Genomic DNA, 18,958 nt, shown 5'->3' with positions numbered 1-18,958 from the left:
CGAAACCATCCTAGGGCTCACCATGATGTTTAGTTACCATCCAACATGTTCATAAGATCACATAGACCTAGAGTGGTCCACAAATATCAGCTTGATCTAAAATTTTTGTAGTCCCTAAGATGTTTTCGATGGCAAGCATTCAATCCCCACTCTCTTTTGTAGTGTGGTCCACTTGAGCTTTAGATCTACCTCATTTTTTAGCCCATACTATAAAATGATCTCGAAAAATGGACGGATGGTGTGGATGTAACACATGCATCACGGTGGGACCCACAAAGCTTGGTGACATCAACATTGACTAAGGTATGTGTTTTGCCAAAATCGCTCATTTGAATATAGTAGAATACAACCCAAAATACATCGTACACCAATGCGATGCACTTCCTAGTATAGGACCATATATTCAAAATGTTGTTTGGATACAACTTGTTTCCTCATAACTATAGTGTCAATACAACATTCTCCACACGTGTTGATCTGTAATCCCCTAGAAACTCATCACGTGCCACCAATTCGGTGTCCCCACACGATGAACGACAGATTTACTTGAATATAGGACGACCATAATCCATTCACGCCCACAAAGAGGGTTTTATGGTAGGTTAGGTAGATTAGATTATGGAAAGATCATAGTCCTTTACTATATTCTACATCCTGCACATATTAATATAAATGTTCTATTCCTGGTCCCTTATACTCTCTCATTCACCTTAAGTACATGCAAACCTACTCATATAGGCAGCCTTGGTAGAAGCTCTTGGGACTTGGGAGATGGCATACAAGCATCTACTTAGAGATGTGGGTCTCCCATCTCTATCCTTCCATCACTGCGTAATGTGGTGTAGTAGATCAAGTTGATTTCAGAATGGTTAGTATTTACAGACCGTTCTTAGATTTTATGGTAATTTTTATCTAATCAATTTTTTCCTCACATTGCTACGTTCAACATTGCATGGGCTAGTGCTATCAACATTGATATTGAATTATCCAAATTCTAACATAGATACAAAAATAGATGAGTTACAAAATAGAAGATTACACAACCTAATTATCTGAGTTACGGACATTTAATATCAAATGGTCAGGTCTAATAAGTAGAAGCTAAAATAATTTTTAGTCAATTTGACTTTTCAGATGGTGGCCTATTTGTAGTGGGACCCACAAAATGAATGGTCTAACTTGAGTTAAGGCAGGACACATGTACAGTTCTTGTGTGAGTTTGCTCTTGCTCGGGTGGTAGACTCTTGGGAGTTTCAACACCCAGTCAAGGGTTCGAGTATCCATAGGTAGTGAAAGCCCACTACGGCGTGAGTGTGTGGGGGTGTATGTACGTGTGTTTAAAAAAAAATAAAAAAATACCTGCAAGAGTAAGCAACCATGCCGGGAAATATAGGCCCCAAAAGTAAAGGCACCAGTGGTTAGATGTATATGGCTAGCCCAGAATCGGGTGTTCGTCCATGCCCTGAGTCCAGCATGCGTTCGTGGTGCGGCTGACTAATACACATTCCTGTTTTTGGGCCAGTTCATCACATGGGGCCCATCTAATGCATGGTCAAATGTAATGCAAGTGGAGATATCAACCTTGGCTTTGCCAAACTTCCTATTTTAATAGCATTGATTAGCGTGGAGGGTCCTAGATGATGAATGATCACACGTATAGCATGTTGGCCCACGTGCTCTGAACCTTAAAAGGATCCCCTCTCCTTAGCACAGCACAGCTGTCCAAACCCAATCTTAGGAAGGTCCAAGATTAGTGACTAGGATGTCGAGGTCAGGTTTTTGATACATCGCATTGGTCAGAAAAGAAAAAATGGCCTGGATCAAGGCCAAATGCCCTGCTTGTACACCCTAAAAATGATGAAGGCCTGATCTTTTTAGGGCATGAGCTCAAAATTGAAGCATGTTGAAAGCTCAAGTAGACCACACCACAGGAAACAGTGGAGATAATGATGTATCCACTGCTGAAACCTTCCTAGGGCCCATAGTGATGTTTATTTGTCATCAAACCTGTTCATAAGGTCACACAGACATGAATGAAGGGAAAACACAAATATCAGTTTGATCCAAAACTTGTGTCCCCCAACAAGTTTTCAACGGTAGGCATTCAATTCACACTGTTTCCTGTGGTGTGGTCCACTTGAGCTTTGGATATGCATTAAAATGATCTGGTAAAACGGATGGACAGCATGGATAAGATACATACATCACAGTGGGCCCCACAGAAGTGAACTGAGTTACTCAGTACACAATTCCGCTTCCCTCCCAACTCCAGTGAGATGGTGTTGTGTGTTTGATCCATAGGTGGAGTGCAACCACTCCTCAGTGATCCAGGATTGTTCATATTGTAGGTCCCATTATAGAGGGGCCACACCTCAGAAATCAATATCAACTGACCACACATAGGTAACACAATCCCTAACATGGCAAGCATGTGAGAGATCTGAGTTGTCCATCTGGGGGTCCAAACAGACAGATGCCTAAACACAATAACTAGTCCACTCATTAGATGGGCCACGGGGTATGAATCCCAGAGAACTAAAAAGCCAACAGCTTACAGATCGATGAAATCCATGCTAAAAGAGGAATTACATGATGGATTGGGAAATCCCAGCGGCCAATATTACAGAGCCTTTTAAGTTGAATGAGGACCCTCTATTTCTCAAACCTATCAGTGGATGAGGAATCGAAAGCCTACAGTTGTCCTCTCAAAGAGATTTTGGGTTCCATCCAGTGGGACACAATGTGCCCACACTGCTTGCAAAGATGCAAGCCACACATCATTTAGGACACTCATCCACTAGACATGTAGGACGCTTCAATCCAGACCATCAAAATGAGGGGTCCCATTGCAGATGGAGTATAGACCAAAAATCACGATGACCAAACAATCCTAACTGTGCTAGATGTAGATTTATAATAATATTTCAGAGGAAGCTCTGAAAATAGTATATGATACAAAATTTTGGGTCTTACATTTCTCCACATTCTGCTATCACGCATGCAAGCTTCGGCCTATTGTTTGGCCCAGTAGCTACGTTCTCGATCTTCCTCACGACCAAGAGACCTTCTCCAAGAACTCTCTGCAAGAAGCTAGATAATGATCAGGAAAGAAACATATATGGTGGATATACTATTTTTGACACTTGCTAAAGATCAGACAATGGCGATGAGCCTGGGCCATTGCTTAGAAGTAGTCCCAAACCTCAGGCTGTGGGCCCCACTCGATGCCATCCTCTGATCAATTGGATGGGTGTTGAATAACATGATATTCCCATCTCCCTGAACTCACAAGAATTTCAACACAGGGTCATGAGTTCGAGTAGTCATTGTGGTGTATGTGGGTGTGTGTGTGAAAAAAAGGAATTACTGGCATGGATTTTGAAACATGTATTTTACGACATACCCCAAAAACTACATGTTTGTTGTCGAGCCAATCGCATTTCGAGCATGTTATAAAGAACTGCCAAAACAATTGACATGGTGTCCACAGATTAGCTAAAAGGCTTGAAGTAAAAAATAAATATAAAACAGACATGAGGTCATTGACGGAAGAGTTTAGCCATGTGTCTGGCTAATGACACCTCTCATCTATCCCATTGGGGGTGAAGGTGGGCCATGGCCAACGCAGTCAGATCAAGTGCTTCAACCCAAGGATGATGCAGGAAATGTCCTGAGTGGGATGTATGCGTTTTATTCCCATTTAAGAACAAAAAGGCTTCAACACTTTGTCGATATACAACTCACCTGAGATCCATTCGTATTTGGTCCACTATTCGCCTGAAACAGAATGAACAAAAGCACAAAAACAGCAATTAATCAGTGTCTATATAGAATGACGGAGTGTACAAGTACAAGATAGCAATTAATCCCTGTATGTACATAACACCAAGTTTGTGCATGAGTTGGACCATGCACTCACACATATACACATATTTACAAATGGAATGAAGTGGTACAGGTGTGGCCTGAGCCCAGCCTACTTTGGGTTGGGTGCCAGCTGAACCAAGAGGACCATGGGCTGGGCAGGGCTCAGGCTGATATTTCAGGCACGATAAATAATTGGACCCAGGGGCCTGTCTTGAGTCTGCCTTTAGGGCCATGGTTTTAAGACTCAAAAATCTGCAACTCAGACTCGGTGGGACTCAATCAGGTTTAACCGAAGTCGAGCCCGGCTCAGGGGAGTCATGACTTGATTCCAGGCCAAACAAGTTTGTCCGAGTCCTCAGGTCTTTTAACCATGTTTAGGCCCCCCTTAGATCAGGCCTCACTTCGCGATCACTGTTGGGCCAAGTATTTTTATAGTGGCCCAGTTCAGCCCAGACAAGTCCGATTCTTAGGTGGCAGGAGGCCAGGCCCGGATTCAGGCCCTTAAGCTCATGAGTTGGGAATGGAAATGTTCAGTCAAACACAGTTGCAACCCTTACATGCAAGAAAGCAAACTGTGATGCAAAGCAAGAAACTGTTTTTAAAAAAATTAAGCATCTCCTTGAACGATTCATTAAATCATGAAAAACAATCACCCAGGTGCCATTAATTAAGACACACGACCAGGCGCACTGACCCAAACAGTAGAAGAGGAAAAGGCAACAACACTGGCATTTAAAGAGAGATGAGAATGGAGGGCCTAGAAGTTACAATGGCAGATTTAATGAAGAGCATGGCAGTATCTCTCACCATATAAAACTATTGACAGGAATCTAGCAAGACTTCAAAATGCACATTTTCAAAGCCCATTTTGATATGCATGTTAAGATACCCTTGCCACTGCCACCATTTAAATGTGAAATCCAGAGGGTGACAGGTGCCCTTTAAAAGCACTTTTAACATTTTTGTATTCTCTTGTGAAAAGAAATGCTTTTACAATACGACCTTCCAATCTCTTGATGGGACTCTTTATACAGTTATACCTTGTTCTGGTTCTATCAGCTCTACCATATCATGTCTCACGTTTACTAACAGTTTATGTAGGCTACTGATCAAAGGGTTAAAAAATCATCTAACCAGGAATATTTTGGGGGCATCATTTACCCACTTTAGGGTCCATCAGATAAATACTAATTGTGGGCTTACTTGAACTGCCTGTCACATGAGGGCATTATTCATATAATAATGCATCAGGACCCTATAATTTCTCTGTTTGATCAGTCAGCCTTCCTATAATCACCATCATACCCCTCGCGCCAGCTATTTGAGGTCGACTTTGCCAATCAGATTTGAAACAGGAATTCTCATGATCGCCTGGAAAAAGTACTACAACTGCGTGCCCACTTGACATCAACCCTACTCCTTTATGGGCTTGGAATTGGTTGTGGAATGACTTCCCAGAAGACTTTGCAGTTCAGTCTTCCTGTAAGAAGTTAGGGCCCGTTTGGGAGCATGGATTTGGAACCCCCTGGATTCGGAAACCCCTAGATTTGAAAACTCCTGGATTTGAAATCCTCCTGTTGTGTTTGGCACCGTGGATTCAGAATCCCCTGCAATCCAATAGTCCATCAGCGGGTGGGTGGTGGACGACTCTTCGACCTACAGGATGTCAGCTATTTGGAAAGACATTCTTAAAATGAAAAATATGGTTCTCAAAGGCGTCGGTTTCGATCTCGGGAAAGGCTCTAAAATCAGTTTTTGGGAAGATATCTTGGTGGGAGAGGCCCCTCTCAAGGCTACATTTCCGAACATATACCTTCTTGCTTCCTTTAAAGATAGTACTGTGGCTGATTGCTATTCTGTTGCTGGAGACAAGATAGTATGGAATCTGCATTGTAGAAGGTATCTTCAAGACTGGGAGGTTACAGAATATACGGATCTTCTAGAATACATTTATTCTGTCACGCCTTCTCAGACAGACGGCGACAGACTAATCTGGAGACTGGATAAGTCTGGCAGATTTTCTGTCAAATCGCTTTATCAGTTGATTCACAGTAACTTGATTGTTACAGAATCTCAGCAGCCAACGCATATTTGGAGATATATGGCCCCCCCTAAGATCATCGTTTTCGGGTGGCTAGTCGGTTAGAAGAAAATTCGGATGGTCAATAATCTGAGAAAAAGGGGGATGATGCTTGCTAACATCTGCCTTTGCTGCATGAGGAATGAAGAATCAGTTGACCATCTCCCAGTGCATTGCCCTTTTATTTACAGAATTTGGTCTGAATTCAGCTATCGGTTCAATATCTCCTGGTGTGCTCCTGAAGGGGTGGATCAATTACTTTTTGCTTGGCATGGGGTTAACATAGGCAAGAAGATGACCAGGTTATGGAGGATGGCCATTCTTGCCATTTGGTGGTCCGTGTGGGTAGAAAGAAATGGGAGATGCTTCTCGGACGTCTCTAATTCAGTTGATATTGTTATTTCCAAGTCTAAGCGTCTCATGATAGAATGGGCTTCATATGTAGATTCATTGAAGGCTAGCGATCTTAGCTTTATTGGAGTTTAGAGAGTTTGCATTCTCAGCAGACTCTCTCCTTTTTGTATCTCTCTTCTCTTAATACAATCGTTATCTTTCAAAAAAAAATAAAAAAAAAATAGTAGTTATGCATAGTATAATTACAAGGGTTTGAATTTAATTACTAAATCAACTTTAATATCTCTAATTAGTGTACATACGTAATGATGGACACAATGGTTGTAATCAGCCCGTTGAAATATATACTTTGTCTGAAAATGATGAAATTCCAAGTCTCGGATGGGCCACAAGCACAAGATCACATCCGAGTAACTAACCAATGATTTTTAACTGTTGACTTACATGGACAATGTTTGGACAGCGCAGATCATCATATTAAAGTAATTATAGTGATGCAATTGATAATCTAATTGTTTTGGGACATCATCAGTGGGCCATGTGCCCAATAGATTAATAATCTAGTGACACACATGCAACTCTTGGAAGGATTTTAGATGTAATCCAAGCTTTCACCATGTATTTCAAACCCCTGGTTACTTTATGGTGCCAAACATACCAGGGGATTTGAAATCCCCTCAAACACCCCCAAATCCATGGTGCCAAATGACCCCTTAGGAACCTAATGAAATTCTCTTCTGCAGTTCATTTTTGTCACACACCTAATTTCGGAACTGGGGCCCTCTTGGCCTAGTTGATTGATAATCTAATTGTTTTGGGACATCATCAGTGGGCCATGTGCCCAATAGATTAATAATCTAGTAACACACATGCAACTCTTGGAAGGATTTTAGATGTAATCCAAGCTCTCACCATGTATTTCAAACCCCGAGTTACTTTATGGTGCCAAACATACCAAGGGATTTGAAATCCCCCCAAACCCCCCCAAATCCATGGTGCCAAATGACCCCTTAGGAACTTAATGAAATTCTTTTCTGCGGTTCATTTTTGTCACACGCCTAATTTCGAAACTAGGGCCCTCTTGGCCTAGTTGCCTATATATATATATATAGGATACACAGGCTTCCAAATCTGACAAGCAGGCCCACGCTTCACAGATCCAGACCAGTGACCTGTTGCATCCAACCAGGGATGGACCGTGCTCAAAAATCCCCTCAACAGGATAATCATACAGCAGCAGTTGATGCAGGACATGAATTTAAATATGATATGCAAGATTTCAGGCTTAGATCATACCAATTCAGGAACAATCACACAAATTCCACATCCCACATGAAAATCCAAACATTCAATTAAAGGGGAATCTATGCGGGTCCAGGCCTACACACATTAGGGCTGGATCAATGAAAATTATGAACCAAACAATACTCAGAGAAATAGAAATCAACCACACATGCGTAAGAATTAGTACCTAATCCAAGGGATTCCCCAATCTCAATTCAAGGAGCCATAGGGTGAGAAAATTGACAAATAACTTAGGGAAAACGTAATCTAGGGTTTGGATTCATGAAAAAACGGCTATGAAAGGATAAAAACCTAAGCCAAAAGACGATCCCGCGTGTGGACAGCGGGCCTGAGGCGCTCGCACGTGCAGCCAGGTACCTGCGCACGTGTGAGGGGGCGTCGATTGCAGAAAAGCTCTCCTTGGCCCTGATCGGCCAGGGGTATGCTCCAAAACCCCGAAGTTTCGGGTCGATCCGAGCTACGGCTTGTGCGTGGTGCTCCGCCGAAGTTTCAGGCATCCTGCGGGCCGAAATCTGAAAACCTGCTGTAATGAAGAAAACTGATGCAACAAAGGATGATTTCGAAGCACGGATGGTAGTAGAAGATGGAAAAAAAAAAAGAAAAAAAGATGATGGACGATGGGGTGAATCGGGATCGATGTGGCTTCGCACCACGGTAGTTAGCCCTTCGAAAAGGGAGAGCTTCGCACCCACTTTTGAATTCTTCCACAACTCATGAAGAGAGCAGAAAAATAAAGCAGAAATTTTTTTATTAAACTTGAATGAATGAAAAGAACTATAAGGGGTGCCTCTTTATAGGGAAAACCCTATACTCCAAAAACTCGCACCATATGCGCAACCTATTACTTGGCGACGAAGTAAACTAAAATGACAACCAAACAAAGAAATCTAAAGCGTTCACGATGTTCTAAATAATAACAATAAGCAAAACCTAAAATATAAAATCAATCCGACGAAGGGGCCACGATCATGAGATCCCATGATGGACTTTTATTGACTATCGGGGCCACTTTTTTTGAACCAAAACTTGTCTTCTAGCTAGGAGGCCCTCCTTAGATGTTGTCATCGAGCCATATCGATAGTGGGGTCCTCCTTCTGCATACGTACGTGCATAAGGGTAGTGGTGTGCGAGCGTGCGTGTGCACAACGTCTTCATCAACTCTCCCTGGCTGCGAAGATTTCGCCACTAGCGAAATAAAACTCTTGAACCACTCTAAAATGTGGGGATCAAGTCTCTAAAGCTCCTCCTCAGTGAGCCACGTGCTGTCTAAAGCTGGGTGTGACTTCCATTTAACTACGTATTTCTGAAACCCGCCATCCGACGTGGAAATTATCTCATGGTCCAGGTTATCCTCTATTTCCTCTCTGGGTGTGTGAAGGCTAGGTATGGGAGACAGAGGCTGGGATGAAAGGTCGGGAAGAGGCCATGGATCAAAGGGCAAGTTTGGAAAATTATGATGGGTGGGCGAATGGCCGCACAAAGTATCAGTGGGTCCCTGAAAAGCAACTAGATCCTCCACATTAAATGTGGAACTAATTCCCATGGAAGGTGAAAGATCTACCTCATACGCATTGAGACCGTTTCGCTTTATAATTTTGAAGGGCCCAGCGCTACACGCGTGTAACTTACGAACGGCCCCTGGAGGGTACCGCTCGGGCCTGATGCGGACCATCACAGAGTCCCCAATATTGAACTCTTTGAAACGTCTATGTTGGTCTGCAGAAAATTTGTAATGTTCATTACTAGTAGTGATCTTTCGCCTGATTTCTTGATGCAATGAATGTATGTGATGCGCAAAAGACTCTGCAGACTCTGATGGCTTATGAGACAATAACATGGGGATAAGATCAATAGGCTTCCTAGGCTTGTAACTAGTAATGACTCCAAAAGGACTTAGACCTGTGGACCTATTGACAGAACTATTGTATGCAAACTCGGTTATGGGTAGTACGGCATCCCATGTCCTGGTATGCTCCCCTACTAAACATCGAAGTAAACTTCCTAGGCTCCTATTAACCACCTTAGTCTGGCCATCGGTCTGAGGGTGGTAGGCAGAAGAAAATTGGAGCCTAGTATTCATCATGTGCCATAGTGTCTTCCAAAAGTAACTCATGAATCTCACGTCACGGTCAGACACTATGGTTTTTGGTAACCCATGCAGTTTGACGACCTCACTAAAGAACAGCTTGGCAACATGAGATGCGTTGGATGTCTTAGAACAAGGAATGAAGTGGGCTATTTTAGAGAAACAGTCCACGACAACAAATATGGAGTCATGCTTTCAAGTAGTCTTGGGAAGTCCAAGCACGAAGTCCATACTGATGTCCTGCCGAGGGATGAATGGGACTGGCAAAAGTGTATATAATCTTGTATTCTGTTTCCTCTACTTTGCCAGTTGACAAGTACGGCATTGCCCTATAATTTTGGTCATGTCCCACTTGAGGCTTAGCCAATGAAATCTATCCTCCACTAGGACAATGGTCTTGTCACAACCGAAATGACTAGCGACCCCCCTTGAATGTAACTCCCAGACAAGAAAATCGCAAAGGAAAGTGCGTGGTATGCACAAGCGGTCACTCCTAAACAAATATCCGTCCAAAATCAAATACTCACTGTTAGCTCCTGACGGACTCTCTAATAAAGACGTATACACAACCCCAAAATCTGGACACTCAGAATACTCTTCTTTGGTACGCTCAAGGCCCGTAACTTCAACGCTCATGGAGTTGAGTAATGCGACTCGACGACTCAAAGCGTCGGTAGGCTTATTCTCTACACCGGCCTTGTGCTTAAGCACAAAAGTGTACTCTTGAAGGAATTGAACCCACTTAGCATGCCTGGGGCTTAATTTCTTTTGAGAGTTCAAGTATCTCAAGGCCTCGTGATATGAGAACAAGCTGAATTCTTGCGGTAATAGGTAGTGTCGCCAATGGCATAGTGATTGCACTACCGCGTAGAATTCCTTGTCATAGGTGGAATATCTTTGCTTCGCCTCATTTAGTTTCTCACTAAAAAAGGCAACAGGGTGCCCTTCCTGGCTAAGTACTCCTCCTATGCCGACTCCTGACATGTCATATACGACTTCAAAAGCTTTTGAAAAATCTGAAAGTGCCGTGACTGGAGCTTCGGTCATCTTGACCTTTATCTCCTTGAAGGCCTTCGAGGCGGCCTTCGTCCATTAAAACTCTCCTTTTTTTATGCAGTCCATGATGGGAGCCACAATGGAACTGAAGCCTCGAATGAACTGCCTATAAAAAGTGGCTAAGCCATGAAAGCTGCGCACCTCATTAATATTGCGGGGTTCAAGCCAATTAAGGATGGCCTTCACCTTCTCGAGATCCGCCGATATGCCCTCAGCTGACACAATAAAACCTAAAAAGATCACACTACTAGACAAGAACGCACACTTTTTTAGGTTGGCGTACAACTTCTCGGCCCTAAGGATCCCAGAAACCTGCCTCAAACGGTTAAGGTGTTGCTCCTTAGTCATGCTATAAATTAAAATATCATCAAAGTATACGACCAAGAACTTTCCCATGAAGGGTCTCAACACTTGGGTCATCACGCGCATGAAAGTGTTTGGGGCATTAGTTAACCCAAAAGGCAAAACTAGCCACTCATATAGCCCATCCTTCGTCTTGAAGGCCGTGTTCCACTCATCACAGGGCGTATACGGATTTGGTGATACCCACTTTTGAGGTCAATTTTTTAGAAGATAGTAGCATTGGCCATCATATCTAGCATGTCATCAAGGCGCGGTATGAGAAACAGATACTTGACTGTGATTTTGTTGATGGCCCTACTATCAACACACATCCTCCATGTGCCATCCTTCTTAGGTGTAAGAAGGGCGGGCATGGCACACGGACTCATGCTCTCTCGAATGAAACCCTTCTCTAGGAGTTCATCAATCTGCCTCTTCAACTCAGCGTATTCCTTTGGGTTCATTCTGTAATGCGAGAGGTTTGGTAGAGTTGCCCCAGGGATTAAATCAATGGCATGTTGTATATCCCTCATAAGGGGAAGCTCATTCGGTGAATCATCAGGAAAGACATCACGAAACTCATATACTACCTAAATGGCCTCAATGGGTAACTCTACGCTAGTCTCTGGTACACTCTCCCTAGCCACAAGGTCGTATATCATCGAGTCCGCCTCCGTCTCTCGCTCAAAGTCTTTGGCATTCAAAATATGGAGCGGTTTGGACTTGGACTTGGACTTGGACTCCTTCACTTCTTTTGGGCCGCTCACACCACTCTGTGTGGTGAACTCTTTTCCAGTTGTATTCTTGTGTGGCAGAGGATTTAACTTGACCTTCTTGCCCTCAAACCAGAATGTACACAAATTTGAACGACCAAATATGGTAACATCTCTATCATAGAGCCACGGCCTACCCAGAATGATATGGCCCACATCCATAGGAACAACATCAAACCAAATTGTGTCTTTATATGATCCGAACTGAATAGGGACAAGATAGCGGTGCGAAACTGGAATGGATGTTTCATCAACCCAGGAGACTCTATAGGGTTGAGGATGGGCTTCTAGCTTCAAACCCAAGCGGCTCACAGTGCTATCGATGCCACGTTGGCACGGCTACCACTATCCACAATCATTTTACAACTCTTTTCCCCACATTTTGCATAAGTGTAAAAGATCGTGTTGCGGCGCCAGTCATCAGTGTCCTTGGCTTGAGTCAGGGCGCAACGCACAATTACGAGGGTCACAGACTCTTGTGCTCCCTCTTCCTTATCACTAAGGGTTTCGACTGGCTCATATTCTTCCTCCTCACTATCTCTTTGGGGGCACTACTTCTACTTACCCATCAATAAGGAGTACTTTGGTGCCCTCTCTTGTGCCGCACTGGTGAGCAAAATGACCAAACCCCTGACACCTAAAACACCTAGTGGCCCCACTTCCACATGAACTAGACCCGACAATCTCTTTACCTTTATCATCCCTAAGTCTGGGCTGAACATTAGGGGAAGGTTTGTTTTGGAATCCCGTGTTAGGTCTAACCCCAGAGGGATTGGTCTTAGCACCGGATTCGCGAAAGTCAAATCGCCGTCCCACAGATGTTTCAAGGTATTGCTCGACATCTAACACTACTTGGTACAATTGTTCAATAGTGTCTATCTCTTTGGCGAGCAATTCTCTCCTGATGTCAGGACGGAGACCCGTTTTGAAACGAGTAAGGGTAAGTACTGGGTCCTCATCAACCTCACAGCGGGTCGAGTATTCTTCAAACTTTTCGATATAGTCCACAACACTCATGGAACCCTGTCAAAGAGACTGCCACTCCTCAATCAATCGTAAGCGATAAGAGAAAGGGAGGTACTTTTCTTTAAGCGTTTCTTTCATCTCTACCCAATGAACTATTGGGAGTTCCCTCGCTCTTTCTTTCTTTCGCTCAACCGTCGCCCAAAACCTCTTTGCTTGACCCACAAGCTTCATCTTGGCAAATCGAACTCGTCGAGCATCCGACATATCATACTACTCAAAATAGTGATCCACATCCGCCAGCCAATCTAGAAGGGCTTTAAGGTCCAAGTGGCAATCAAATGTGAGGGCATCTACCCTAACTCCCTTAAGGAGTTGTGCATCTAGATCATATTATCATGATGTCCCTCACGAGGTGGGTGCACAGGTACACGCCCATGACTAACTCCTTGGCCGCCTCCATTCCTTGGCATAACCTCCTGACCAACTGTCTGAGATTGGGCATCCTCTCCCCAGTGATGGGGTTTGCCCTGAAGGAGGCCTCTATTTCTTCAAGGCGTTTATCTATGCGTTGTTCTCAGTGCTTATTCAAGGACTCAACCTGCTGGGCTAACTTGGCCACTGTTTCTTGTAGTTGCTCTATGTTTAGTGTGGGGTGCAAACCGAAACCACGACACGTACGTGTGAGCATACACTAACTTGCTCAACCTAAGAACCTGGTACAACAACTATATGCGTCTAAAAACTAAATGACCGTACGAGACTCTATATGAAGGAGACTACACACCGTTACTAAAATTCAGCTATATATGATGAACTGAATGCATGAAGGACTCAAACAAACTACACCCTAAATATGTGGTGAATTCCCCTACAAGAACCCTAGGCTCTGATACCAAATTTGATGCAGGACATGAATTTGAATATGATATGCAAGATTTCAGGCTTAGATCATACCAATTCAGGAACAATCACACAAATTCCACATCCCACATGAAAATCCAAACATTCAATTAAAGGGGAATCTATGCGGGTCCAGGCCTGCACACGTTAGGGTGGGATCAATGAAAATTATGAACCAAACAATACTCACAGGGAAATAGAAATCAACCACACATGCGTAAAAATTAGTCCCTAATCTAAGGGATTCCCCAATCTCAATTCAAGGAGCCATAGGGTGAGAAAATTGGCAAATAACTTAGGGAAAACGTAATCTAAGGTTAGGATTCATGAAAAAACGGTTATAAGAGGATAAAAGAGGATAAAAACCTGAGCCAAAAGACAATCCCGCGTGTGGACAACAGGCTTGGGGCGCTCGCACGTGCGCAGATACCTAACCGCACGTGCGAGGGGGCGTCGATTGCTGAAAAGCTCTCCTTGGCCCTGGTCGACCAGGGGTATGCTCCAAAACCCTTAAGTTTCGAGTCGATCCGAGCTACGGCTTGTGTGTGGTGCTCCGCCGAAGTTTCAGCCCTCCTACGGGCCGAAATCTGGAAACCTACTGTAATGAAGAAACCTGATGCAACAAAGGACGAATTCGAAGCACGGATGGTGGTAGAAGATGGAAAAAAAAAAAAAAAAGAGATGATGGACGATGGGGTGATTCAGGATCGATGTGGCTTCGCACCACAATAGTTAGCCCTTCGAAAAGGGAGGGCTTCGCACCCACTTTTGAATTCTTCTACAACTCACGAAGAGAGCAAAAAAATAAAGCAGGAATTTTTTTATTAAACTTGAATGAATGAAAAGAACTACAAGGGGTGCCTTAGAGCTGTACACGAGCAGACTAAGGCTCGAGTACTCGCTCGACTCGACTCGGAATGCTCGACTCGTACTCGACTCGTCTAAGTTAGAGCCGAGTACGAACGGGTTTCCACGACTCGTTTAGATTACGAGTAGAGTACGAGTCTAGAAGTACTCGACTCGGTACTCGACTCGGTACCTGTGTATATAACTCCGCCCGAAAAAAAAAGGCCCTACCCGCCCGTCATTTTCCACAGCGCCCAGGCCCCAAACCCTAACCCCACCGCCCCACGGCCCCACCCGTCCTTTTCAAGCAGCGCCACCCTTCCCTCCCAGCCAGCATTCAAAAAAATCTCTCTCTCTCTCTCCTCTCCCTCTCCCAGCGGCCAGCGCCTGTCCGGCCGGCCCCCTTCTTCCCTCTCTCTCTCTCTCTCTCACTCGCCAGTCGCCCCTATCCCCTGTCCGGCGGTGCTTGGTTCGAAAAAAACTCTCTCTCTCTCCTCTCCCTCTCCCAGCGCCCGGCCGGCGGTCCCTCTTCTTCCCTCTCTCTCTCTCACTCGCCCCTATCCCCTGTCCGGTGGTGCCGCTAGTCCCTGCGGCCTATCCGGTGCCCCTGTCCGGTGACGGAGCTCGTCCCTGCCACTCGTCCGGTGTGCCGCTGCCACTCGTCCCGTCGTCCGTCATCGCCCTGCCCTGCACGCAGCTGCCGGTCGTCCCTCTTCTGCTCGCCCGGTAAGGTGTGGCTGTATGGGGTTTATTTTTTTAATTTTTAATTGCTAATATATGTTAGAAATTGTTAATATAGTTTGAAATTAACCTGATATTTGTGTTTTCTCTTGATATCATGGTGAATTGCTAAGTTCAGTTTCCATTTGCATACATGTTGTATCATTGAGTGAATGTAAATATTTTGTAAATATTTATATTAAGTGAATGTGATCCGAGTTGAACTGATTTGAATCGAGTCAAGTTTGAGTCAAGTTCTAAGCCTACTCAAGTTCGAGTTAAGTTCTAAGCCGAGTCGAGTTGACCGAATTAACCAAGCTAACTCAGTTCATGTACAGCTCTAGCGTACAAATATAAAAGTGGGGCATTTTAAATTGACTGAAAATGGATCACAGATCTAAGGGTTAGGATTTTCTACGATAGAAGATGCTTGTGCATCCACCATTCATGTTTTAGCCATTAGATCAATTGTCTGAATCATGAACGTGGGACTCACTCCAAAAGCTCAGACAACGATGCACGTAGAGTTCGTGCATACATGTTGTATCATTGACTGTATTGGTCTCATTGTTGATTTTCCTTTTCTCCAACTATAATTTACATTACATGTACTTGGTTTTCTATGGTACGAAATATATTGCAACAACCCCAGTTCATCGTGGTAGGCGGTATAGCCCACTCTTGATTATCGCCGTTCATCATTGTACACAGGGCAGGGCTGTGGATTTGAAAAGGTAAATTACACAGTCCTATCACTTGATGTACGTGAGACTGTGAGAGTGCAAACCCAGGACAGTCCGGATCCATACTGATAGGAATGCAGATTAAATGGTATTGAATTTCATTAGGTAGAATTAAAATTGTATATGAGTCAAACCAAGTTGGCCATCAAAATTCCTAGCCTGCCCTCGGTCTCAAATTGGCCATGTGAGCCCAGGTCAAAATATTCAATTTGATCCTGTATGGTTAAAATATAGTTTTGGGATTAACCTGATATGTTAATATAGAAATTGTTTAACATATGTTAGAAATTGTTAATATAGAAATTTTTTAATCAAAGGTGAACATCTCACTCCCAATTATTTACTTTAGTGTGTGGCCCACCTCAATTACAACTTACAAGTCATCATTTTGTTTGTTTGTTTATTTCTAAGCCTATCGTGGGTCTTCAATTAATATCATGGTGGGCCTATCAAAGTCAGAGTAGCTTTTGTTTATAAAGATCTTTAAATGTGATCCACTTAATAAGTGGATAGGGCTAACAATTAATGAAACTGTTAGTGTTGAATGCTACCACTTTAAGATGCCTTTGGTTTTTTATTTGACATTTTGTTATTAGTTAGCTAGATGATAAATGTCAAATTCAGCATGCTCCATTGTTTGCATAGATATGAATTATTTGTATTGTTTTAGTTGTAGACTTGTAGTATAAGATAATCGGTTGCCCATTTGAGGATTTCTATGTTGCCAGACATAGATTCAGTGTGTTCTTGGATGCATAGAAATTCTCAAATTGTCCCTTTTTGGACAATTCAGGGTTAGATAGATTGTAATGTCTTCATTTATTCCAATTTAAATGCATATGCTTATTTCTGGTTTCGTCTCTTCTTTTTCTCTCTGGATATATTTCATGTATTTATTTCCGTCGTCAAATGTCCACACTTTGTGTTGATGATTGACATGGGAATCAAATACAAGATTAATATATTCTGGAGAGATAAGGGAAGATACTGCCGGAATTTCAGCGTAGCATTTAAATTGAAAAATGAAGCATTACAATCTATCTAACTTTGAATGGGTGACTGATTTAGACAGTTAAGTAATTATGCCCGTCTAGCGGTCGGTCTAGCCATCTAGGACCCTAGCCTCTAGGTATAGCCGTATAACATATCGAGAACTTTATTTTATAGATAGCTAGTCAAGACGAAAGCCCAAATACCCCTGGAATGGGTGCATCGGCCCCATCTCCTCTAATAGTAGAGGGTGACACGGACACGTCAACCGCATGCAAAGGGAAGAAGAAGAGATCAGCAGTGTGGGATGATTTTGAAGATGTGACAGTTAACGGTGTACAGAAGATAAAGTGTAATCACTGCAAAGGGTTATTCAGCAAGATTCCAGGAGGATCTACGACACATCTGATTAGACATTTGAAGACGTGTCCTAAGAAAGCAAGACTTCCTCCTCCCGGCCAACAGATACTGTCATTTACGAAGTCAGAAGGGGACGACTCCCAAGGCATAGTGTCCACTCATAAGTTTGACAAGGAGAAGTTGAATGAGTGGTTTGCTAGATTAGTGATTTTGGAAGAAAAACCTTTCAGAATGATTGAAAGTAAAGGATTTAGGGCTTTCTGTCAATTCCTTAATCCTCGGGCCGAGAATGTCTCCCGCGTCACAGTGCAGAGAGAAAGCATGAAGATGTACGCAAAGGAGAAGATGAAACTGAAAGAAGTTTTGGCTTCAGTGACTAGAATAGCTTTGACTTCTGATTTATGGACGGCGTCCAATCAAAGAAAAGGATACATTTCATTAACTGCTCACTATGTTGATAAAGATTGGAAACTATGCAAGAGAATTTTGAACTTCAAACACCTTCCTCCTCCACATACTGGTTTACTTATTTCAGATTGCATCTACAGTTGTCTAGAAGGCTGGGGCATTGAGAAGCAAATTTCAGCAATAACTTTAGACAATGCTTCAGCAAATGACAGTGTCGTTTCATGCTTACGTAACCAGTTCAAGGCTACAGGAAATTTATTTTTTGAAGGAAAAATATTCCAGGTCAGATGTTGTGCCCATATTGTAAATTTGATTGTACAAGAAGGGCTGAAAGCAATTGACAACACTATAGAGAACATAAGAGAAAGTGTGAAATATATAAGGGGGTCACCATTGAGACTGAGTGTATGGAATGACATCATCCAACGTTTAAATGTGCCATCTAAAAAAACGTTGAAGTTGGATATCTGTACATGTTGGAACTCGACCTATGAAATGTTAGATGCGGCAATGGAATTACAGCTTGCATTTCCTGAATACGCGGCACGTGACAGAATGTATTCTTGGTTGCCGAGCACAGATAATTGGGCCAAAGCACAACAAGTTCACACATTTCTCAAAGTTTTCTACGATTGCACGAAGATTTTTTCTGGGAATCAGTATCCAACTGCGAATCTGTTTCTTCCGTCTCTTTGGAAAATTAAGGATGCTCTACAGAAAAATGCCAGTGCGGGTCCAGATTTCATACGCCAAATGACAGTTGGTATGAAGACGAAGTTCGATAAATACTGGGACGAATGTCATCTGTTGATGTCCTTGGCAGTTGTTCTTGATCCTCGTTGTAATATGGGGTTGGTTAGCTTTATTTTCATGAAGCTTTATCCTACTGAAAGAGCGGCAGCAGAGACGTCTAAGGTTCGTCAAGCCCTTGAAGATTTGTACAAATTGTATGTTAAAACTTTACCTGCACCGGGTGTTGAAGAAATTAGAGATGCGGATATTTTTGTACCTGGTAATCCGGATGTGCTAAATGAATACATATCATACTTGGCACAAGCACGAATGGGAGTTGATACTAAAGAATCAGAGTTAGAAATGTACCTCAAGGAGCCAATCGTAATGCGATCCGAATTTGATGTGTTGGAATGGTGGAAGATGAGGG

The 18,958-nt window shown here is 43.1% G+C and overlaps 1 protein-coding gene across 4 annotated transcripts in view; it reads right to left on the bottom strand.

Moving 5' to 3' along the window:
- Positions 1 to 2,814: 2,814 nt before the first annotated feature.
- Positions 2,815 to 18,958, bottom strand: part of LOC131251024 (peptidyl-prolyl cis-trans isomerase CYP22) — a 30,311-nt gene continuing 14,167 nt past the window's right edge. For 3 of the 4 annotated variants that reach the window (XM_058251471.1, XM_058251472.1, XM_058251474.1), the window contains 3 exons: positions 3,745 to 3,777; positions 3,404 to 3,460; positions 2,815 to 3,080 (listed from right to left, as the gene is read on the bottom strand). In XM_058251471.1, the coding sequence (XP_058107454.1) occupies positions 2,970 to 3,080; positions 3,404 to 3,460; positions 3,745 to 3,777 (201 nt within the window). In that variant the 3' untranslated portion in view covers positions 2,815 to 2,969. The remainder of the gene's footprint in view (positions 3,081 to 3,403; positions 3,461 to 3,744; positions 3,778 to 18,958) is intronic. The other variant, XM_058251473.1, reaches the window with a different exon arrangement.

Source organism: Magnolia sinica, chromosome 7, assembly GCF_029962835.1.
Source record: "Magnolia sinica isolate HGM2019 chromosome 7, MsV1, whole genome shotgun sequence".
Taxonomy (NCBI): Eukaryota; Viridiplantae; Streptophyta; class Magnoliopsida; order Magnoliales; family Magnoliaceae; genus Magnolia; species Magnolia sinica.
The sequence above is the reverse complement of the archived record's forward strand: the minus strand, read 5'-3'. Positions and strand labels throughout refer to the sequence as shown.